The sequence below is a fragment of the Rhinopithecus roxellana genome, chromosome 6 (genome assembly GCF_007565055.1).
Source record: "Rhinopithecus roxellana isolate Shanxi Qingling chromosome 6, ASM756505v1, whole genome shotgun sequence".
Lineage (NCBI taxonomy): Eukaryota > Metazoa > Chordata > Mammalia > Primates > Cercopithecidae > Rhinopithecus > Rhinopithecus roxellana.
In genome coordinates this window covers 48,388,968-48,412,611 of record NC_044554.1, presented here as the reverse complement: position 1 = coordinate 48,412,611, position 23,644 = coordinate 48,388,968, and the positions used below count along the sequence as shown (strand labels likewise).

Sequence of the window (23,644 nt, the reverse complement as noted above, 5' to 3'; positions counted from 1 at the left end):
TACAGTGGTACAATCTTGGCTCACTAAAACCTCCGCCTCCCAGGTTCAAGCGATTCTTCTGCCTCAGCCTCTTGAGTATCTGGGGCTACAGGCATGCACCCATCACACCTGGCTGTGTTTTGTATTTTTAGTAGAGAAAGGGTTTCACCATGTTGGTCAGGCTGGTCTCGAACTCCTGACCTCAAACGATCCGCGCCCCCCCCCCCCCCCCGCCCTCCCAAAGTGCTGGGATTACAGGCGTGAGCCACCGCGCCTGGCCCCCCCACCCGGCTTTCTCTATCTCACCTTTGATTATTAGCCAGCGAAATAGTGGCAAGGGGACAAGGGTGCCCTGGTTCCGTATAGGGAGCACGGCAGTGGGGAGGTCGTGCCCCCCAAACTCAGGATGAGATGCCCCCGATTTTCACAAGAGCACCCAACCTCAGTCTCGGCCCTCTGTCCTGTCCGCTCGACCAGCCTAGTTGTAGGAAGGAAAGTGGGCTTTCAATCCCAGCGTTTTGTCCCAACACCGACTCTTTAGGGCCGCGCACCGGTTATGAGCGCCCAACGCTTAGAACTCGCCGCCCCCGTACCCACCCAGTTTATTTCCAAACTCCCTGGGCCTCGGGCTCCGCCCAGGCTCGGAGGGTGCCCACCTAGGGCAAGGAAGCCCCTCCACGCTCCAGCCCCACCCCCTTTCAAACCAGCCCGAAGCGGATCTGTGGCGCACTGGGCGCACGGTTCCCGGAGGCGCCGGACGCGATGGGGGAATCTACCGAAAGTGCCGAGAGAAGCCCTGGTCCTTCCCCATCTGGAGCCGGGGATCGCAGCGCGGCAGGTGCCGAAGGGCAGGGGGTAGCCGAGCCCGGGAGTGGAGCGAGCGCGCCGCGACTCCACGCACCTCTGCCCGGCGAGCGCTCACAGCCCCTCCCGAGCGGTCCCGGCCCGCAGCCCCGCCCCGCCCCCCTTGGTGGCCCCGCCCCCTCCCGGTGGCCCCGCCTCTCCCCTGCTGGGAGCCTTTTGATCGTTCTGGGGTGCAGGGGAAACTGGGGGCGGTTTGAAGCCGCCGCGCTCACTCCCCTTGGCTCTCTCCATTATTCCCTCCCCAGGATCCTCGCCTGCGTCCTCTCCAGCCACTGCACCCCGAACCCCCACACAGTGGCGAGTCCCTGCAGTTTAGAAGAAGCCCCGACGGCATTTGGTAGAGCATGCAGTGTTTTCCGGAGGGGATGGCCTTTGCGCTGGGACTCCAGGGCTCAGCAGGAGTCGGCCAGCTAGAAGAAGCCCTCTCTACCTTCCCCGGGGTCGGGGAGGGACCCACCTCAGCCTCCGGAATAGCTAGGACTACAGGCATGTACCACCATGTCTGGCTAATTCTCGGCTGTGGCCGAGAAGAGGCTGGATAGGGAGACTGTGAACGCCGTGGTCAGCAGCTGAGACCTCACTCTGGGAACAGGAGGGAGCCGTGGGAGGGTTTCAGGGTTCAAGGAGAGGTGGAAGGAATCCAAAGGTTTTGGCACACCAGGAGAGGGGTGATGCTGGGAGGTGACCCAGAGAGGGGTGTTGGGGTGGGACAAGAAGCTGGATTCCAAAACACAGAGGAGGTGGAGTGTCTGAGGCCTGGGGAGTGCGAGTGAGGACAGGGCGCCCAGGCTGTGACAATCCCCAGGTGAGTGGGGAGGGAGCGAGTAGAGGGTCTCCCTGAGCTGCGCATCCTGCCCTGCCAAGAGAGAAGAGGGGAGGAACATTAAAGGAGAGGAGAGGAAGGCGACAGGAAAGGAGGTCTGGACTCTTCCCTGGGGGCTCTGGGGCTGCCATCCCCTGAACAGCAGCAGGAGGGGACCCCAGCATGCCTGCTTGTGTTGTCATGTCTCAAGGAGTCCCGACTGCCACTGGAGAGGCCCAGAATCAGGCCTGATGAACAAATGATAGAGTTGGGGTAACCAGTTAAAGGCACATCCTGGGGAGGGGCTCTTCAGGAGCACCCCCAACCAGGAACATCAGCATGAGGCCCTCTCCAAAGACAGGCTGGAACAGCAGAGGCGGGATGCCCCGGGCCTTTCCCTCTGTCTTACTTAGAGGGACAGCTCCCGTGAGGCAGCCCGTGGGTACCTGTGGGCAGCACAGGGAGGACCCTGTGGGTCCGATCATCGGTCTCTGGTACTGCCCCCACACTGCTCTCCAACCCACCACAGCCCCCATTCCTGGCCCCAGCAAGACCATCACCTTGAAGTGACTTCCTGTGGCTGTACTTCTTCCTGGAAGCAGCCAGAAACAAGAGCCCGTGCCCACTCATGCCGTGCCCTTTCCAAGCCCTGTCCTCAGCTCTGCGAGGGAGAGAAGCAGCTGACAAGCCTCCAAGCCAGCACAGCTCCCTGACGTCTGTGGGGTTCCAGCCATCCCATTATGATTGGAGCCATTCCTGGTTGTATTGTGCCAGCTGCCGTGGCCCAGAATCCAGAACCACACATGGCCAAAGGCTCTGAAAACCGTCCACTGTGCTGTGGGCACAGGAGATGCAACCAGGGAACAGATGCCCAGGGTCGAATCCAGGCACACTACCTCAGGGCCAGGTCTCCGTGGGCACCGTGAGGCCAGCTGCTCATGCCTGTGGCCAGGTGACCCAGGGCAGTATGAGGTGGTCACCCAGTCACCAAGTGATCACCAGGGGACAGGCAACAGCTGGACTTCCCTGAAGTGTCTACTCCAGCAAAAGGCACTGCCTAAGATTCCTCCAGAACTGTACTTCTCAACCAGTTGTGATTTTGTCCACCCAGGGGACATTTGGCAGTCACTTGGCATTTTGTTTGTTACAAAATGACAACTGACAGGGGGTTGTGCTACTGGCTTCTAGAGGGTAGAGGCCTGGGATGCTGGTAAACATCCTATAATGTGCAGGACAGCCCCTGACAACAGAGAAATATCAGCTCCCAAATGTCAGCAGTGCCCTACTTGAGACACCTGCTCTTGGGGAAAAAAGAGCTTCCCTAAGAGAAGCCAATACTAATTGAGCACATATTTTATGCCTGGTGCTTCTATCTACACACCTTATAGAATTCCCCCAATATCTCTCATTTATTTTTAGAGACAGAGTCTTGCTCTGTCACCCAGGCTGGAGTGCAGTGGCATGATCATGAATCACTGCAGCCTCAAATTCCTGGGCTCAAGTGATCCTCCCACCTCAGCCTCCCAAGTAGTTAGGACTACAGGCATGTACCACCATGCCTGGCTAATTTTTAAATTTTTTTTGTAGAGATAGGGTCTTGCTCTGTTGCCCAGGCTGGTCTTAAACTGCTGGCCTTAAGCAATCCTTCCGCTTCAGCCTCCAAAATCGCTGGGATTACAGGCAGGCACCACTGCCCCCAGCTCATTTTTAACCTTTTTTTTTGAGACGGAGTCTCGCTCTGTCACCCGGGCTGGAGTGCAGTGGCCGGATCTCAGCTCACTGCAAGCTCTGTCTCCCGGGTTTACGCCATTCTCCTGCCTCAGCCTCCCGAGTAGCTGGGACTACAGGCGCCCACCACCTCGCCCGGCTAGTTTTTTGTATTTTTTAGTAGAGACGGGGTTTCACCATGTTAGCCAGGATGGTCTCGATCTCCTGACCTCGTGATCCGCCCATCTCGGCCTCCCAAAGTGCTGGGATTACAGGCTTGAGCCACCGCGCCCAGCCCCCTTTTTTTTTTTTTTTTTTTTTTTTTTTTTTTTTTTTTTTTATGTAAGAGATGCAGTCTTGCTGTGTTGTCTAGACTGGCCTTAAGCTCCTGGGCTCCAGTGATCCTCCTACCTCAGCCTCCCAAAATGTTGGGATTACAGGCGTGAACCACCAAACCCAGCTAAAGTTTTTATTTGTATTTTTTGTAGAGATAGGGTTTCACTATGCTGCCCAGACTGGTCTTGAACTCTGGCCTTAAGCAACCCTCCTGCCTCAGCCTCCCAAAATGCTGGGCTTACAGGCATGAACCACTGCGCCCAGCCCCAATAACTCTATATTATGGTGTTTGTGACACTTGACACTGAAGCAGAAGAGGGTGACAGGGTGCAGATGGTCCCTCACATGCCACCCTTAGATTCTCAACTCACCTCTTTCCTGCTTTCAGTTGGCTGAGTTCATTTACATGGTTTCCTACCAAGAACCCTGCTGGGAACACCCAGAAACTACCAACCCCATTTTACAGACAAACTGTGGATGTCAGTGAACCTGCTTGAGGTTGCACTGCCAGTGAGTAAACCTGTATTCAAGCCAGGTCTGTCCAGATTCCGAATCCCAGCTTCTACCATGACCTGCCCCCTGTTCCCCCCACCCCACCACCCATATTTCCTGAAACACTAGTGGACTGCAAAGCTGACTCTGCTTTCCTGTTCCCTCCTGGCCACGTCACGATTTCCAAACTGCCTGGCCTGTCCTAATTAGAAAGCCATTTTCTCACTTCATCAGATCGGGATCCCTTTGGGGACAGACCCAAATTAGCCTCCCAGTCGCAGGATTAACTGTTGTGGTGAAGGAAGAGAAAACTTCCTGCTTACATGGTGACCACAGACCCATCTCACCCTTTATAGCAGCAGTGCTGTCCAAGGGAACGTCTTGTGACAATGGACAAGGTCTACATCCGACTGGTCCTGTACAGTAGCCGCTAGCCATATGTCACTGTCACTGTTGTGTGCTTGGAATATGGCTAGTGAGACTGAGAAGCTGAACTTTATATTTTATCAAATATTAATTACATTTAACTTTTTCTTTTTTTGGAACAGAGTCTGGCTGTATCACCCAGGCTGGAGGCTGGAGTGCAGTGGCTTGATCTCAGCTCACTGCAACCTCCACCTCCCGGGTTCAAGCGATTCCCCTGCTTCAGCCTCCCAAGTAGCTGGGATTACAGGATTACAGGCACCTGCCATCATGCCCAGCAAATTTTTTTTTTTTTTTTTTTTTTTTTTTGAGATGGAGTCTCGCTCTGTCACCCAGGCTGGAGTGCAGTGGCCGGATCTCAGCTCACTGCAAGCTCCGCCTCCCGGGTTTACGCCATTCTCCTGCCTCAGCCTCCCGAGTAGCTGGGACTACGGGCGCCCGCCACCTCGCCCGGCTAGTTTTTTTGTATTTTTTAGTAGAGACAGGGTTTCACCGTGTTAGCCAGGATGGTCTCGATCTCTTGACCTCGTGATCTGCCCACCTCAGCCTCCCAAAGTGCTGGGATTACAGGCTTGAGCCACTGCGCCCGGCCTTTTTTTTTTTTTGAGACAGAGTTTCACTCCTGTTGCCCAGGCTGCAGTGCAATGGCGTCATCTTGGCTCACTGCAATCTCTGCCTCCCATGTTCAAGCAATTCTCCTGCCTCAGCCTCCCAAGTAGCTGGGATTACAGGCATGTGCCACCACACCCAGCTAATTTTGTATTTTTAGTAGAGACGGGGTTTCTCCATGTTGGTCAGGCTGGTCTCAAACTCCCAACCTTAGGTGATCTGCCCGGTTCAGCCTCCCAAATTGCTGAGATTACTGGTGTGAACCACCGCGCCGGGCCCTGCCCAGCTAATTGTTGTATGTTTAGTAGAGACGGGGTTTCACTATGTTGGCCAGGCTGGTCTCAAACTCCTGACCTTAGGTGATCCACCCACCTCGGCCTCCTAAAGTGCTGAAATTACAGGCATAAGCCACCATGCCCAGCCACATTTAACTTTAAATGACCATGTGTGGCCAGTGGCTACTGTGCTAGATGGCCCAGCTTCATGGTGTCACTGGTCCCTTCTCCTTCTCCCCAAGCCTTCTATGTTGGCCACTGGGATCACCCTTTAGTGAGGCCACACCTCTCTGATTTGGGTGGGTCCTGGCCTCCTTGCAGAGCTTTGACACACACACATGTGTATTTTTTTTTTGCCTACCACCCTTTGGCTGTTCAACCTCTCACTGAAATCTTACCTCTTGGTGGGGCACAGTGGCTCACACCTGTAATCCCAGAACTTTGGGAGGCTGAGATGGGAGGATCTCTTGAGGCCAGGCCAGCCTAGGTAACATAGTGAGACCCTGTCTCTATTTATAAATTATTAAAAAAATTAAACCTTGTCTCTCCTCAGTGTGGGGTCCTAGGGCCCAAGTGGTGGCTCTCTGTGGTCCCCTCTACTTCCTGTTGGGTGGTTCACAGCTGGGGACTATTGGATGCCATAGGCCAGGGTGGCACTGCCCTCCACTGTGTGGCTAGCACCTGGCCCATCTGAACTCTTCTTGGGGACCATCCTCCCACATCCACAGGAGGCACCACCAGACTCCACCAGTCACTAAGCCACAGCACCGCCACCTCCTGCTGCCTTCTCCAAGAAGCCTGCCCTGGTTGGTCTATGCTGAGTTACCCATCAACTGGCACCCAACCCTGGGAATCACAGCTGCATCTGTGGCTCCTTCATGCCCCCCTGACCTCTCTCCAGATGGGGCTGCCCAGAGATTGCTGCCACCCTAGAGGCCAGCACACTGTGGGGCCATGGGTGACAGGCCAGCCCTGGGGAGGGGGTTGTTGGGAAGTGGGGGTTTGAAGAGGTGGGGGGTGGCTGAAGCCCTACTGCCAGGGTAACATTCTCCTTGCAAAGCCCAGCTGGGCGCCGCCCCTTCCTCCAGCAGCCTCCCCAGTTTTCCTGGCGCTTACAGCAGAGGCTGCCGTTTCAGGCTGCGGGGACCGGGCATCCCCAGGTGTCCAGGGCTCCCGCTGCCCGGGCTCTAAATCGAGCGCACCCAAGGGTGTTCCCCCTCCCGCGCCCTGCCCGACCTGCTGCCGCGGCTGCCGGCGGCTTGGGGACCAGCAGCGGCTAGGAAAGGCGGGCTTGGGGCTGTCCCGGGGGGGCAGGCGGGCTGGCCCGGAAGAGGGGCAGGAACAGACGCCGGCAGCGCTCTGGGGAGAGGAGGAGAACCGAGAGGGCCTCCAGCCGAGCCTGGCTGCCAGCAGCCTGGAGACGAGCAAGCCAACTTCCTGGGGGACAGCTGGGCTGCCTGCGCCCCGCTGGCCCATCCCTGGTGGGGAGGGGCGGAACGGGGGGGGGGCTGCCTGTCAATCAGCTCCCCAGGAAGCGCTCAGAGCCAGCGCATCATCTCCGCGGCAAATTCGGCTCTAGAAATAACTTTTTTCTTTTTTTCCCCTCTTATGATTCTCCTAGCAAGGGGCTCACCCCTTACTCACCCCAGACAGCTCATGGTGGCCTCTTTCGGTGGCGGTCGCCTATGCTCCGCTGCACAACCGAGAGCTGCGCCGGGGCTGAGGTGGGGTGGGGGGCGGGGAGGGTGGCCAGCCCAGTCCCTGACATTGGCCAGGCCCAGAGGGAGGGGCAGGCTGCGGGGTGAATGGCAGCAAGGGGAGGGGGCGGGCTGAGTCCGGGAAGGGGGAGGGGAGGGATGGGGGAGCAGTCGCAGGCCCGGGAGGCTGGGTGAGGAGGGAACCCCGGCGGGATCCAGGGAGGGAGAACAGCACTCTAGCCTAGAGGGGGCTTGGTCCAAGCTGGGCAGGCAGCGAGGGTCTCCAAGGATGGAGGCGGAGTCAGGAGATGCCTGGGTCCCTCCAGGTGAGGACCCACCAGAATTTTTTTTCTTCTGACAAATAAACTTAGAGCAGGCCAGGTGCGGTGGCTCAGGTCTGCAGTCCCAGCACTTTTGGAGGCTGAGGCGGGCGGATCATTTGAGGTCAGGAGTTTGAGACTAGCTTGGCAAACATGGTGAGACCCCATCTTTCTTTCTTTCCTTCCTTCCTTCCTTCCTTCCTTCCTTCCTTCCTTCCTTCCTTCCTTCCTTCCTTCCTTCCTTCCTTCCTTCCTTCCTTCCTTCCTTCCTTCTTCTTCTTTCTTCTTTCTTTCTTTCTTTCTTTCTTTCTTTCTTTCTTTCTTTCTTTTTTTTGAGACGGAGTCTCACTCTGTCGACCGGGCTGGAGTGCAGTGGTGCAATCTCAGCTCGCTGCAACCTCTGCCTCCCAGGTTCAAGCGATTCCTCTGCCTCAGCCTCCCGAGTAGCTAGGATTACAGGCGCCTGCCACCACACCCTGCTAATTTTTTGTATTTTTAGTAGAGATGGGGTTTCACTATGTTGGCCAGGCTAGTCTCGAACTCTTGATATCATGCTCTGCCCTCCTTGGACTCCCAAAGTGCTAGGATTACAGGCGTGAGCCACCGTGCCCGGCGGAGACCCCGTCTTTACTAAAAATACAAAAATCAGCCAAGCGTGGTGGCGTGGTGGTGCCCAGCTACTTGGGAGGCTGAGGCAGGAGAATCGCTTGAACCCGGGAGGCAGACTTTGCAGTGAGCCGAGATAATGCCACTGCACACTAGCCTGGGTGACAGAGCGAGACTCCGATTCAAAAAAGCTTAGAGTAAAACAGAGCGGAAGAGCAGAAAGTGCACCACTGACCCTGCCCCCAGTCCTGTGACTGCTCCCAATTTGCTGTGTGGCTGTCTCTGGGAAATGGGGTTAGTAACAGCTCTTGGGTGATTCAGTGAAAGAGTGTTCCTCTAGGGTCTGCTGAGGTCCTTGGCACACATTCATCATCATCATCAAAAGGCATCAAAGGGCCGGGCACCTGACTCATGCCTGTAACTCCAGCACTTTGGGAGGCCGTGGTGGGCGATTGACTGAGCTCAGGAGTTTGAGGCCAGCCTGGACAACATGGTGAAACCTCATCTCTAAAAAAATACAAAAATTAACTGGGCATGGTGGTACACACCTGAAGTCCCAACTACTCAGGAGGCTGTGGCAGGAGGATCACTTGAGCCCAGGAGTTGGAGGCTACAGTGAGCCAAGATCATGGCACTGCCCTTCTGCCTGGGTGACATAGCGAGATCCTGTCTCAAAACAAAACAAAACAAGTAGAGTAATCAGGCTGGGTACGGTGGCTCACGCCTGTAATCCACACACTTTGGGAGGCCGAGGTGGTTGGATCACTTGAGGTCAGGAGTTCAAGACCAGCCTGGCCAACATGGTGACACCCCATCTTTACTAAAAATACAAAAATTAGCTGGGTATGGTGGCTCCTATAGTCTCAGCTACTCACGAGGTTGAGGCAGGAGAATTGCTTGAACCTGGGAGACGGAGGTTGCAGTGAGCTGAGATCACGCCACTGCACTCCAGCCTGGGCAACAGAGTGAGACTCTGTCTCAAAAGAAAGGAAGATGAAAGAAGGAAGGAGGGAAGGGAAGGGAAAGGGAAGGGAAAGAAAGGGAAAGAAAGAAAGAAAGCCAGGTGCGGTGGCTCACGCCTGTAATCCCAGCACTCTGGGAGGCCAAGGTGGATGGTCACGAGGTCAAGAGATCAAGACCATCCTGGCTAACACAGTGAAACTCCATCTTTACTAAAAATACAAAAAAAATTAGCCGGGCCTGGTGGCAGGCACCTGTGTCCCAGCTACTCGGGAGGCTGAGGCAGGAGAATGGTGTGAACCCGGGAGGCGGAGCTTGCAGTGAGCTGAGATCGTGCCACTGCACTCCAGACTGGACAACAGAGTAAGACTCTGTCTCAGAAAAAATAAAAAGAAGGAAAGGAAGAAAGGAAGAAAGAAAGCAACAGAGAGAAGAAAGGAAATCAAAGGGCCAAGAGCACACACGGTTTGTAGAGTGGCAGTGGTGGGGGTACTGGAGCCCCACATGGCACAGTCCTGGGCTTCCCTGCCCTCACATTGTGCCATTATCCTGTCTCAATAAATAATTGGAAGTGTCTGGTATCCTGTTGGAGAGTTTTACAATCTAGTTTTTAGGGTGGAGCAGGGCAGACTGTGATCTTTTTTTTTTTTTTTTTTGAGACAGTGTCTTGCTCTGTCAGCCAGGCTGGAGTGCAGTGGCGCAATCATAGCTCACTGCACCCTCCTGGGTTCAAGAAATCCTCCAGCCTCAGCCTCCCAAGTAGCTGGGACTACAAGCCTGTGCCACCACACCCAGTTAATTTTTATTTCTTATAGACATGGGGTTTTTCTATGTTGCGCGGGCTGGTCTCCAACCCCCGGCCTCAAGCGGTTCCCCCACCTCAGCCTCCCAAAGTGCATGGATTACAGGCAGGAGTCATCGTGCCTGGCCAAGGTGGTGACTTTAGATCAGAAGGTGGATCCTTTCTGAGGTCTGTCCCAGCCCTTCTCCCATCACTCAAGGTGGTACCCTGGCATCTGGCAGAGCCAACAGCTGCTTTCTCAGGGTCACTGGCCTAACCTTTTTTGGGGGTTGCAGGTATGTTACAGTGCAGTTCGAGGGCAGGCTACCATCTACCATCTCCCACCTGGGCTGGAAGGGGTGCTTGGGTTGGCTGTGAGGGAATGACGGCCCTAATTGAGACCCACCCTGCCTGTCTATCCTGCCCCCTGCCTGCAGTACCTGAGGTTGTCCAGGAGTGGCCCACAGGCCTCTCGGGGCAGCGCCAGAGTGAGAGCCCACACCAGGTCATCCACCCGCTGCTCAGCTGCAAACTGCTTCAGCGCGGCAAACACCTGCTCCTTGGCAGTCGGCTGGTCCTCCAAGATTTCATCCACCTGCAAGGAGGGGTCCTGTGAATGACCAAAAGGGATCCAGAGTGGAACCCTGGAGAACTGCTCTCCTCTTTCCTTTCCTCCCTCAGTTTACCTCCACGGGATGGCTGACGTGGGCATACCACCTGAGTGCTATGCCCATACCATGCCATTTCTTTTTTTTTTTTTTTTTTTTGAGACGGAGTCTCGCTCTGTGGCCCGGGCTGGAGTGCAGTGGCCGGATCTCAGCTCACTGCAAGCTCCGCCTCCCAGGTTCACGCCATTCTCCTGCCTCAGCCTCCTGAGTAGCTGGGACTACAGGCGCCCGCCACCTCGCCCGGCTAGTTTTTTGTATTTTTTAGTAGAGACGGGGTTTCACCATGTTAGCCAGGATGGTCTCGATCTCCTGACCTCGTGATCCGCCCGCCTCGGCCTCCCAAAGTGCTGGGATTACAGGCTTGAGCCACCACGCCCGGCCTTTTTTTTTTTTTTTTTTTTTTTTTTTTTTGAGATGGAGTCTCACTCTGTCCCCAGGCTGGAGTGCAGTGGTGCGATCTTGGCTCACTGCAACCTCCGCCTCCTGGATTCAAGTGATTCTTCTGCCTCTGCCTCCTGAGTAGCTGGGATTATAGGCATGCACCACCATGCCCAGCTAATTTTGTATTTTTAGTAGAGACGGGGTTTCTCCATGTTGGTCACGCTGGTCTCGAACTTCCGACCTCAGGTGATACACCCGTCTTGGCCTCCCAACGTGCTGAGATTACAGATGTGAGCCACCACAGCCAGCTATATCATGCCATTTCTAACCTCATATCTGTCCTGCAAAGTGGGCCTGGTCACATGGTTAGTATCTTCATTTTATTTATTTTATTTAATTTTTTAATGTATATTTGTTTATTTATTCATTCATTTTTGTGACAGAGTCTCACCCTGTCACCCAGGCTGGGGTGCAATGGCTCAATCTCCGCTCACCGCAACCTCTGCCTCCCAAATTCAAGAGATTCTTCTGTTGGCCGGGTGCAGTGGCTCAAGCCTGTAATCCCAGCACTTTGGGAGGCCGAGGTGGGCGGATCACGAGGTCAGGAGATCGAGACCATCCTGGCTAACACGGTGAAACCCCGTCTCTACTAAAAAACACAAAGAAACTAGCCGGGTGAGGTGGCAGGCGTCTGTAGTCCCAGCTACTCGGGAGGCTGAGGCAGGAGAATGGCGTGAACCCGGGAGGCAGAGCTTGCAGTGAGCTGAGATCCGGCCACTGCACTCCAGCTTGGGCGACAGAGCGAGACTCCATCTCAAAAAAAAAAAAAAAAAAGAGATTCTCCTGCCTTAGCCTCTAAAGTAGCTGGGATTACAGGTGCCTGCGACCACACCTGGCTAATTTTTTGTATTTAGTAGAGACGGGGTTTTACCATGTTGGCCAGGCTGATCTCAAACTCCTGACCTCAGGTGACCTACCCACCTTGGACTCCCAAAGTGCTGGGATTACACGTGTCAACCACCGCACCCAGCCAATTTATTTTAGTTTAATTTTTTATAGGCATCGTCTCACTCTGTTGTCTGGGCTGGAATGCAGTGGTGTGATTATAACTTACTGCAGCTTCGACCTCCTGGGCTCAAGTAATCCTCCCTCCTTAGCCTCCCGAATAGCTGGGACCACAAGTGTGTGCCTACATGCTTGGCTAATTTTTTTTTTTATAATCCCTCATCTACTTAAGAGACCTGGCTAATTAAAAAAAATTTTTTTTTCTGTGGAGATGGAGTCTTGCTATATTGCCCAGGCTGGTCTCAAATTCTGGGTTCAAGTGATCCTTCCACCACGGCCTCCCAAGGTGCTGGGATTACAGGCGTGAGCCACCTCTCTTGGCCAGCATCTTCATTTTCCATATAAGGAAACTGAGGCTGGTAGGGGTGACGGTGTCATGGGGCGAAAGGGAAAGGTCGGGATTCAAACCCAAAGAGAGCTGTTCTAATAAATATTGTAAAGATCAAAGGAATTAATATAAAGGCTTAAAACCATGCCAGGCGCTCAGTAATTGCTAGTTACTGTTATTATAATACTACCCTCCCTTCCATACTGTGTACCGAGAGATCCCACAGAGAACATTCTGGCTCCACAAAAAAAGTACTGGCACAGGCCGGGCGCGGTGGCTCAAGCCTGTCATCCCAGCACTTTGGGAGGCCGAGATGGGCGGATCACGAGGTCAGGAGTTCGAGACCATCCTGGCTAACACGGTGAAACCCCCGTCTCTACTAAAAAATACAAAAAGCTAGCCGGGCGCGGTGGCGGGCGTCTGTAGTCCCAGCTACTCGGGAGGCTGAGGCAGGAGAATGGCGTAAACCCGGGAGGCGGAGCTTGCAGTGAGCTGAGATCCGGCCACTGCACTCCAGCCCAGGCGACAGAGTGAGACTCTGTCTCAAAAAAAAAAAAAAAAAAAAAAAGTCCTGGCACATTAGCTTAGCCCTTTTGACTCCCCCAGTTCTCTCTCTAAACTTTTGTTTCTTTGTCTTTGTCCACAAACCAGTTGATACTAATCAAGGCACATCTGTGTGGCCATTGGAAATGAGCGTGCAAATGGACACATTGGAAATGAGCGTGCAAATGGGCACATTGGAAACGAGCGTGCAAATGATCACGTTGGAAACAAGTGCGCAAATAGACATGTTGGAAATGAGCGTGCAAATGGGCATATTGGAAACGAGCATGCAAATGCTCATGTTGGAAACGAGCGTGCAAATGGGAACGTTGGAAACGAGGGTGCAAGTGGTCATGTTGGAAACGAGCGTGGAAAGGGTCATGTTTCTGGAAGGCAGGTTGTTAAGTGTGTCCAAAGCCCATCCTTTTACCCAGTGATCTCACATCTAGGAATTTATCTTAGATACATCCTGGCAAGACACATGCACGATGATGTATGAGTGAGGTGGTTCACCTGTGTATTATTTCTAACACTGAGACGTTGGCAGCAATATAAACATCTGACAGTAGGGGCTAAATAATTGCAGTACATCCATGTGGGAGATATTTGTAGTTTCTTGGCTATCCAGGCCAAAACCAAAGAGGAAAATCTCAGCCGGGTGCGGCGGTGGTTCACAACTGTTATCCCAGCACTTTGGGAGGCGGGCAGATCACCTGAGGTGAGGTGTTCGAGACCAGCCTGGCCAACGTGGTGAAACCTCGTCACTACTAAAAATACAAAAATTAGTCAGGCGTGGTGGTGGGTGCCTTTATTCATCCCAGCTACTCGGGAGGCTGAGGCACGAGAATTGCTTGAACCCAGGAGTCGGAGGTTGCAGTGAGCCAACATCTTGCCATTGCACTCCAGCCTGGGCAACAAGAGCAAAGACTCCATCTCAAAAAAAAAAAAAAAGAAAAAGAAAAAGAAAGAAAATCCCAAAGTAGGTGGGAGGCAAGATCCTGGCAGGGCCAGGGGCAGTGGCTTACACTTGTAATCCCAGTGCTTAGGGAGACCGAGCCAGGAGGATTGTTTGAGGCCAGGAATTCAAGACCATCCTGGGCAACACAGCATGACCCCATTTCTACAAAAAAAAATTTTTTTTTTTAAATTAGCCAGGCATGGTGGTGCACGCCTGTAGTCTCAGCTACTTGGGAGGCTGAAGTGAGAAGATCACTTGACCTCAGGAAGTTGAGGCTGCAGTGACCCAAGATTGTGCCACTGCACTATACAGTCTAGGCAACAGATCAAGACCCCATTTCAATAAATAAATACAAAAATAAAACCATGAAATAGGGAGTGATGGCTAAGGAGTGCAAATTTCTTGTCAGAGTGATCAAATTGTTTGAAAACGAATGGCAGTGATGGGTGTTACAATTCTGTGAACGTATTAAAAATCGTCGAATTGCCCACACGTCATACAATTTAGCCACTGAAAGCACATACTCCATGAGACCCCTCCCTTGTTGGCTGAGGGTCTGGTTGTCTCTGAGCACTGACAGCTGGAGCTGACCCTGAAGCAAGGCTGGGCGACTAAGTGAGTCCATGAATCATTCATGTCTCCCTCTCTTGAGGACTTGTGGGTGCAACTTCAGCCTGAACTGGGGCTGTCAGGCCCCACCTCTCTCACCCTCATCCACCTACAAACTTCTCAACAGACTCTACAACCTTCCCTTCCATTTTCTGCTCTCAGAGGCTGAAGAGGCCCCCTTCCAGCCAGGTGCGGTGGGTCACAGCTGTCATCCCAGCACTTTGGGAGGCAGAGGTGGGCAGATCATCTGAGGTTAGGAGTTCGAGACCAACCTGGCCAACATGGTGAAACCCTCATCTCTACTACAAATACAAAAATTAGCTGGGCGTGATGGCAAACGCCTGTAATCCCGGTTACTCGGGAGGCTGAGGCAGGAGAATTGCTTGAGCCTGGGAGGTGGGGGTTGCAGTGAGCCAAGATCGTGCTACTGCATTTCAGCCTGGGTGACAGAGCAAGACTCTGTGTAACAAAAAAAAAAAAAAAAAAAAAAAAAATCCTCTTTCCTAGTCAAGGCCAAACCACCAGGCCACAGACACCTCACCATTCCCAGTCTCCACCCTTTCTTCCTGCCACCTACTTGTCATTCAGCTTTCAGCTCAAAGATCATCTTATCAGGCCACCCTTTCCTGGCCACCCTGTCAAAGGGGGTTCCATCACTCTCACTTCACCCTGTTTATGCCTCCACTTTATTCATCATCATCTTTTATTTTTTCTTTTTTGGAGGCAGGGTCTTGCTCTGTTGCCCAGGCTGGAGTGCAGTGGTGTGATCACAGCTCCCTGTGGCCTTGAACTCCTGTGTTCAAGTGATCCTCCCATCTCCGCCTTCCGAGTAGCCAGGATCACAGGTGCACGCCACTGTGCTTATTATTTTTTGAGACAAAGTCTCACTCTGTCACTCACTCTGTTGCTCTGTGCAGCGTCAGGATCTCAGCTCACTGCAACCTCCACCTCCTGAGTTCAAGCAGTTCTCCTGACTCAGCCTCCCAAGTAGCTGGGATTATAGGCAAATGCCACCACATCCAGCTCATTTTTGTAATTTTTGTAGAGATGGGGTTTCACTATGTTGGCCAGGCTGATCTTGAACTCCTGACCTCAGGTGATCCGCCCACCTCAGCCTCCCAAAGTGCTGGAATGACAGGTGTAAGCCATTGCGCCTGGCCTATCATGATCTTTAATAGCTTGTGTATTGATTAATTCACTTGCTTACTGTCTCTTTCCCTGCAGTAATGTTAGGTGTGAGAAGTCAGGCTCCTTGTCTGTGTTGCTCATGGCTGTTTCCCCTGTCCTGCACATCATAGGCCCATGATCAATGACTGGTAAATGCATGGTATTCTCTTTCTTTCTTTCTTTCTTTTTTTTTTTTTTTTTTTTTTTTTTTTTTTTTTTTTTTTTGAGATGGAGTGTCTCTGTTGTTGCCTAGGCTGGAGCACAATGGCATGATCTCGGCTCACTGTAGCCTCCGCTTCCCAGGTTCAAGCGATGCTCCTGCCTCACCCTCCCAAGTAGCTGGGATTACAGGCACCCGCCACCACACCCAGCTAATGTTTTGTGTTTTTAGTAGAGACAGGGTTTCTCCATGTTGGCCAGGCTGGTCTCGAACTCCTGACCTCAGGTGATCCACCCTCCTCAGCCTCCCAATGTGCTGGGTTTACAGGCATGAGCCACTGTGCCCGGCCTTCATGGTTTTCAGTATCTCTACTTCTCCATTCCCTGCAGCTTATATAAATGTTCAAGTCTCTCTCAAGCTATAAATAAATAAATAACAAGCTGGGCACAGCAGCTCATGCCTATAATCCCAGAGCTTTGGGAGGACAAGATGAGAGGATCGCTTGAGGCCAGGAGTTGGAGACCAGCCTGGGCAACATAACCAGACCCTGTCTCTAAAGAATGAAAAAGTTAGTCAGATGTGGTGGTGCACACCTGTAGTCCCAGCTACTCGGGAGGCTGAGGTGGGAGGATCTCTTGGGTCCGGGAAATCAAGGCTACAGTGAGCCATGATCACACCACTGCGCTCCAGCCTGGGCGACAGAGCAAGACCTGTCTCTATAAATAAATAAACAAACAAATAAATAAATAAAAAACAATCCTCCTTCGATCCCGAAAGCTGCTCATTCTCCTCCCTTTTCTAGTCCAGAGCCATCTACACATGTTGTTGCTGTACCACTGCCCTTTGCCACTGCAGTTCACTCTTGCACTTGCGGCTCTCCACGACCCTGCTTTGGCCAAGAACCCCAGATGGTGACTCCCAGACCTCGATCTTCAGCCCAGAGCTCATTGTTGAACTCCAGAATTGTATATCCACCTGCTTTCTAGATGATTCCAAAAGGGAGGAGAAGTAGCAAGAGGCTTTGAAGGTTTCCAGTCAGAGGCCGCGTTCTGTGCACGTCTGAATCCTAGCACAGACACACCATGAGTCTGTGGAACCGTCTGTCTCCCTCACCCAGGTGTGATGCCTGTCCAGCCCCAAGCACAGGGCCTGGCACATATTAGGAACTCGGTGAATATGGATGGGACTGAACCAAAAAGCAGCCTTGCATTGCACTTCCTGCAGGCCCCCAGCTCACCTCTGTTTCCCTCCCTGTGAGCGGGCCAGGCTGGCAGCACCAGCCACCCCCTCCCCATGCCCGCGCCATGCTGAGGAAGGTTGCCGGTTTGGAAATCAAAGCCAGCAGCAACCTCGATTCAAAGGAGAACATGGCTGGCTGCAGAGATGTTTTATGTAAGAAAGAGGAAAAAATAGTTCCTCCCTCCTGGGGCCCGTGCCACAGTACGGTTTCGGTGTCAGTTATTACCCAGATGTTCTCAGCCTACATCTAAGCATGAGGTATCATCACGGGACACTAATGGATTTTCTATTAAATATCAGCCACTTCAAGGAGGAAAAACTGGGGCAGGCAGAGAGCGCAGGCGACAATTGGAGGGCTGGTGATTGAAAACCAACCAGTCCGGCGCAGTGTCTCATGCCTGTAATCCCAGCTCTTTGGAAGGCAGAGGCAGGCGGATCACTTGAGGTCAGGAGTTTGAGACTAGCTTGACCAACATGGTGAAACTCCATCTCTACTTCAACTCCTGACCTCAGATGATCCATCTGCCTCGGCCTCCCAAAATGCTGGGATTACAGGTGTGAGCCACTGTGCCCAGCCAAGCCACCAAGCCTGGCCGGTCTCTACTTAAAAAAATACAAAATTAGCCGGGCGTGGTGGTGCAAGCCTGTAATCCCAGCTACTTGGGAGGCTGAGGCAGGAGAATTGCTTGAACCCAGGAGGTGGAGGTTGCAGTGAGCCGAGATCACACCATTGCACTCCAGCCTGGGCAACAAGGGTGAAACTCTGTCTTGAAAAAAGAAAAAAGATAGAAAGAAAACCAACTGGGCTCCATGGAGGCCCTTCATCTTCCTGAGGCAGTCATTTTTGGAGATTCACTCTCAGCTTTTGTGGGTGCCCAGCAAGCCCTAACCGAAATCCTCCACTCCCCTGTTCCTCCTTGCCTGAAAACACACAGCAACTGGCCTGGGCAGTCTGTCGGATTCTACCCTCAGCGGGGTGCTGCCCAGCCCTGCTCTTGGGCAGGTCTTCTTTTGCATCCTGCCCTCTTTGGGGCTCTGAACGTGCCCCCTTCCAATTCTTCAGGGATCAGATGGAGTCTGGGACAGACCTTTGGTTCCATGGCAGGTGATCTGGGATTGTAGCAGGCATTACTTGCACTCACCAATATTTCTAGGTCTTTCCTCTTTTCTGGATACACATTAGACTACATTTCCCAGCATCCTTAGGGAACAGCAGCGTGACCAGTTCTGACCAATGAGCACTGAGGACAGGTGCTGTCCTAACAGCAGACGCACAATTTTCCATGCTCTCTTCCTCTTCCACAGGGAATCCTGAAGCTTCACATCGAGATGGAGGAGTCTGAAATACTGAGACCTCGTATGGACATCAAGCCACCCTAGGAGGTCTCCTGACCCCCTAGAGGACTCTGTGGTTGAAAAGTAAACTTCTGTAGTGCAAAGGCACTGAGATGTTGATTTTGGATCAGGCATAGTGGCTCACACCTATAATCCCAGCACTTTGGGAGGCTGAGGCAGGAGAACTGCTTGAGGCCAGGAGTTTGAGACTAGCCTGGGCAACATAGCAAGACCTCATCTCTCCAATCTTTTTTTTTTTTTAAATCAGCCAGGTGTGGTGGTGCATACCTGTGGTCCCAGCTACTAGAGAGGCTGAGGCAGGAGGATCACTTGAGCCCAGAAGTTGCAGGCTGTAGTGAGCTATGATTGCACCACTGCACTCCAACCTGGGCAACAGAGCTAGACCCTGTCTCAACAACAACAACAAAAAATATTGGGGCCGGGCGCGGTGGCTCAAGCCTGTAATCCCAGCACTTTGGGAGGCCGAGACGGGTGGATCACAAGGTCAGGAGATCCAGACCATCCTGGCTAACACGGTGAAACCCCGTCTCTACAAAAAAAATACAAAAAACTAGCCGGGCGAGGTGGCGGGCGCCTGTAGTCCCAGCTACTTGGGAGGCTGAGGCAGGAGAATGGCGTAAACCTGGGAGGCGGAGCTTGCAGTGAGCTGAGATCCGGCCACTGCACTCCAGCCTGGGCCACAGAGCGAGAATCCGTCTCAAAAAAAAAAAAAAAAAATTGGGTTGGTTTGTCATAGCAGCAGAGCCTGTTGTGGGTACAGGAAGAAAGTCATAGCTTTGGAAGATCTGGACATTGGTGATGGAGGGAAGCTGGAGTTGAGTCCTGTTGGTATGCGAGCGTGTGTACCTGGCCACAGAGGCTGGTCTGCTCAGGGTCGAAAAAGCCCATTCGGGGGATCGGCTAGGACACATAATAGAGAAGACACTCCTGAGGGGGTTAATTTGGAAGGGGTTAGGACTGGACCAAGCTTGGGCACTGGAGGAGGCCAGAGTGGGTGGGGACCTGATGCCTGGGCAGTGGGCTGGGAGGCATTTCTGCAATAGTCAAACTCCAACCGAGTTTCTAGGCTCCCTGACCTCCCAAACCCCATGGCCAAGTGTTGCTGGGGCAGAACTGAGCAGATTCCCTTCTGTAGAGGAAAAGTCTGTAAGCTTGATAACACAACAGGGTGACTATAGTCAATAATAACTTAATTGTACATTTTAAAATAACTTAGGCCAGGCACAGTAGTTCATGCCTATAATTCCAGCACTTTTGGGAGGCTGAGGTAGGCAGATCTCCTGAGGTCAGGAGTTCGAGACCAGCCTGGACAACATACATAGTGAAACCGCGTCTCTATTATAAATACAAAAATTAGCCAGGCATGGTGGTGGGCTCCTGCAATCCCAGCTCCTTGGGAGGTTGAGTCAGGAGAATTGCTTAAACCCGGGAGGCAGAGGTTACAGTGAGCTGAGATCGCACCACTGTACTCCAGCCTGCGCAACAGAGTGAGACTCCGTCTCCAAAAAAAAAAAAAATACAAACTTAAAGATTGTAGATGGATTGCTTATAACTCAAAGGATAAATGCTTGAGGGGATGGGTACCCCATTCTCCATGACATGCTTATTTCACATTGCATGGCTGTATCAAAATATCTCAGATACCCCATAAATATATACACCTACTAGGTACCGACAAAAATTAAAAATGAAAATAATGTAAAAAAAGTCAGCCGGACGTGGTGGCTCACACTTGTAATCCCAGCACTTTGGGAGGCCGCAGCAGGTGGATCATGAGGTCAGGAGTTCAAGACCAGCCTGGCTAATATGGTGAAACCCCGTCTCTACTAAGAATAAAAAAAAAAAAAATTAAATTAAATAAATTTAAATAATTTTATTAAATAATTAATTTATTTATTATATTTATTATTATATATAATATATAAACATATATTATACATAATTATTGATTTATTATATTTTAATTATATATTACATATAAAATAAAAATTATTTATTTATTTATTAAATAAATAAATTTTATTTAATTAAATAAATTTTATAATATAATATATAATATAATATAAAAAATTAAATAAATAAATTTAAATAAATTTAATAAATAAAAAAATTAAATAAATTAAAATAAATAATTAGCTGGGCCTGGTAGCCCACACCTGTAATCCCAGCTACTCGGGAGGCTGAGGCAGGAGAATCACTTGAACTCGGGAGGTGGAGGTTGCAGTGAGCTGAGATCGCACCACTGCACTCCAGCCTGGGTGACAGAGCGAGACTCTGTCTCAAAAAAGAAAAAAAAAAAAAAAGTGTATGAGCTCAAGTGTCCCAGCCGCCAAGCAAATACTGAATTTCCAGGCTTCACGTCCACAGGGGCCCGATGCCCAGGCAGGGGTAGGGACCGAGTGTTGTGGCTCCGGACTATTTCCTAGTCGCACGCAGGCTCACTTTTGGTTCCATTCAAGTATTAGTGAAATAAAGGCCTTGGGATCCCATCTGAAAGCCCTGGAGGACAGGAGTGAAGGCGAGTGGTGTGGGAGGTTGCTGTACGGGGACCTTGTCGGTGGCCTGGGGTAGATGTGACCATACTAGGCAGCTTCTTTTATAACCGTGTCACATCCCAGGTTTCTTGGAATTGCCTGGATCTGTACAGCAAATGGCAGGTTCCTGCAAATCAGAGGCGGCTTGAAATTCAGGCCTGAGACCGACTCCATCCTCTCTCTTTCCATCCCAGCCCTGGGTCTCTGAATGGTGCCTCCATCTTGGCTTGTGGCCACTCCCCACTTCCTGCAGGTGACTCAGGTCTTGGGTTCTTCTTGTGGTTGGAGGTCTGATCCATTCCAGGCTCCTGATTCTTAATCTTCAGGGCCACTCTAATATTCCACCTGCAACCTATCACAGCCTGGTTTGTGCCAAAGTCAAGAGGAAATGCCTTTGGAAGATTGGTGAATCCAAACTAGGGCCTCCTGCAGCCAACAAGCCAGAGAGGCTGCTGTGCAAGGGCAGGCCTAATCCTGGTTTTGTGGGGGCTTAGAACAGGTGTGACTCTTTGACACTGTTTTTTTGGTTGCGGGGAATGGAGTCTCACTCTGCCACCCAGGCTGCAGTGCAGTAGCTTGATCTCAGCTCACTGCAACCTCCGCCTCCCAAGCTCAATTAATTCTCCCACCTCAACCCCCTTGAGTAGCTAGGACCACAGGCGTGAGCCACCACCCTTGATGGCTTATATATATATATATATATTTTTTTTTTTTTTTTTTTTTTTTGATAGAGATGGGATTGCACCACACTGCCCAGGCTGGTCTCAAACTCCTGAGCTCAAGTCATCAGCCCTCCTCGGCCTCCCAAAGTGCCGGGATTACAGGCGTGAGCCACCTCACCCCACTGGCTCTTTTACATTTGATCTTAGATGAAGGGCCAAGAAGCGGTATCTGTGGCTCTTTGGCTCTTTTTATTTTTTATTTTTATTTTAGAGATGGAGTCTCACTCTATCACCCAGGCTGGAATGCAGTGATGTAATCATAGCTCACTGCAGCCTCAAACTCCCAGGCTCAAGTGATCTTCCCGCCTCAGCCTCCTGAGTAGCTGGGACTATAAGGCACGCACCACCATGCCCAGCTAGGTTTTGATTTTTATTTTGTAGAGATGGTGTCTCATTATGTTGCCCAGGCTGGCCTTGAACTCAGGGTCTCAAGTGATCCTCCCACCTTGGCCTCCTAAAATGCTAGGATTACACCTGGCACCTGGCCTGCAGTTAAGTTTTAATGGGGAGGGTAGACAGGGAAAGAGGCACGTGGGAACCTTCTGGTGTCAATTATTCTATAGTCTATATTATATTTTTATCTATATCCTATTATTTTATATATTGATCAGGAGGGTGGTTATTCAAGGGTGTATGTATATGGAAAATTTATTGAGCTGTACACTTAATGCACTTTACACCTATAGTACCTTAATAAAAAAGAAAAACAAGTGAATAAAAATTGCAAAATTAGGCCGGGCGCAGTGGCTCATGCCTGTAATCCCAGCACTTTGGGAGACCGAGGCAGGTAGATCACTTGAGGTCAGGAGTTTGAGACCAGACTGACCAACATGGTGAAACCCCGTCTCTACTAAATATACAAAAAAAAGAAAGAAAGAAAGAAAATTAACTGGGTGTGGTGGCAAACGCCTGTAATCTCAGCTACTTGAAGAATGAAGCTGGAGAATCACTTGAACTTGGGAGGCAGAGGTTGTAGTGAGCCAAGATCTCACCACTGCACTCCAGACTGGGCGACAGAATGAGACTCTTGTCTCAAAAAAAAAAAAAAAAGCAAAATTAGATGCAAGGTTTTGAAGTTGAGCACTCCCACATTTCTCTTAAATCTGACCCCTTAAGTTTCCTTACCTTTGGCCCTGGGGGACCGCCGCCCGCCCACTCCCCGCCCACATTATGAGCCCGTCCCCCCAGCGCCCCCTTTCCCGCTCCCCCGTCCCTCTCGCTCCACGTCTCTCCAGCTCCTCCTTCCCCCAGCGCCCTACCTTGAGGCTGAACTCCTGGGCCTTGCGCCTGCGCTCTCGGTGCACCGCTTCCGGGCGCTTGCGGCCAGCCAAGTGAAGCAGCTCACGGCCCAGAGCTAGGCCGCGGCCGCACCGCGGGGCCCCCAAGACTGTGGTTGGGGCCGCCGGGCCGGATCCCGGGCCGGGGCCACCGTCGGGACCTGGGAGCACACCCAGGCTGGGCGGCACACGTGGGCAGCGCCGTGCCAGGCGCACGAGGCGCTGGCGGCTCAGACCACCCACCGCCAGCCCCTCCACCTCCAGGATCTGGTCCCCTGGCCGCAGTCCTCCAGCATGCGCGCTGCTTCCCTCGGCCACCTCCAGGACGAAGCAGGGGCCGGAGCCACCTAGCCGGAAGCCAAAGTCCTCCGGCCAGCCCTGGTTGGTGGCCGGCATGGCAGCGGTGGCCATGCACCTGCAACTGGAGACAGAACAGGGGTTTCCTTGCGGCTCTGTCCGTGGCTCCAAAGCCACTCAAAGGCCCAGGGCATGGGCCACTGAAGGCCTCTACTTATCTCTGCCTCCTCCCTCTGACTCTGTCTTTGTCTCAATTCCCTTCCATCTGTCTGTTCTTTTTTTTTTTTTGAGATGGAGTTTCGCTGTTGTTGCCCAGGCTGGAGTGCAATGGCGCGATCTTGCTCACCACAACCTCTGCCTCCTGGGTTCAAGCATTTCTCCTGCCTCAGCCTCCCAAGTAGCTGGGATTACAGGCATGCACCACCATGCCCGGCTAATTTTGTATTTTTAGTAGAGACAAGGTCTTTCCATATTTGTCAGGCTAGTCTC

The 23,644-nt window shown here is 52.1% G+C and overlaps 1 protein-coding gene across 1 annotated transcript in view; it reads right to left on the bottom strand.

Moving 5' to 3' along the window:
• The window catches only part of GRID2IP (Grid2 interacting protein), a 60,104-nt gene extending 36,835 nt beyond the window's left edge, over positions 1-23,269 (bottom strand). The window contains exons 1-2 of the mRNA XM_030932191.1: positions 22,841-23,269; positions 10,292-10,446 (exon numbers count right to left, since the gene is read on the bottom strand). Of these exons, the coding sequence (XP_030788051.1) occupies positions 10,292-10,446; positions 22,841-23,269 (584 nt within the window). The remainder of the gene's footprint in view (positions 1-10,291; positions 10,447-22,840) is intronic.
• Positions 23,270-23,644: the final 375 nt, after the last annotated feature.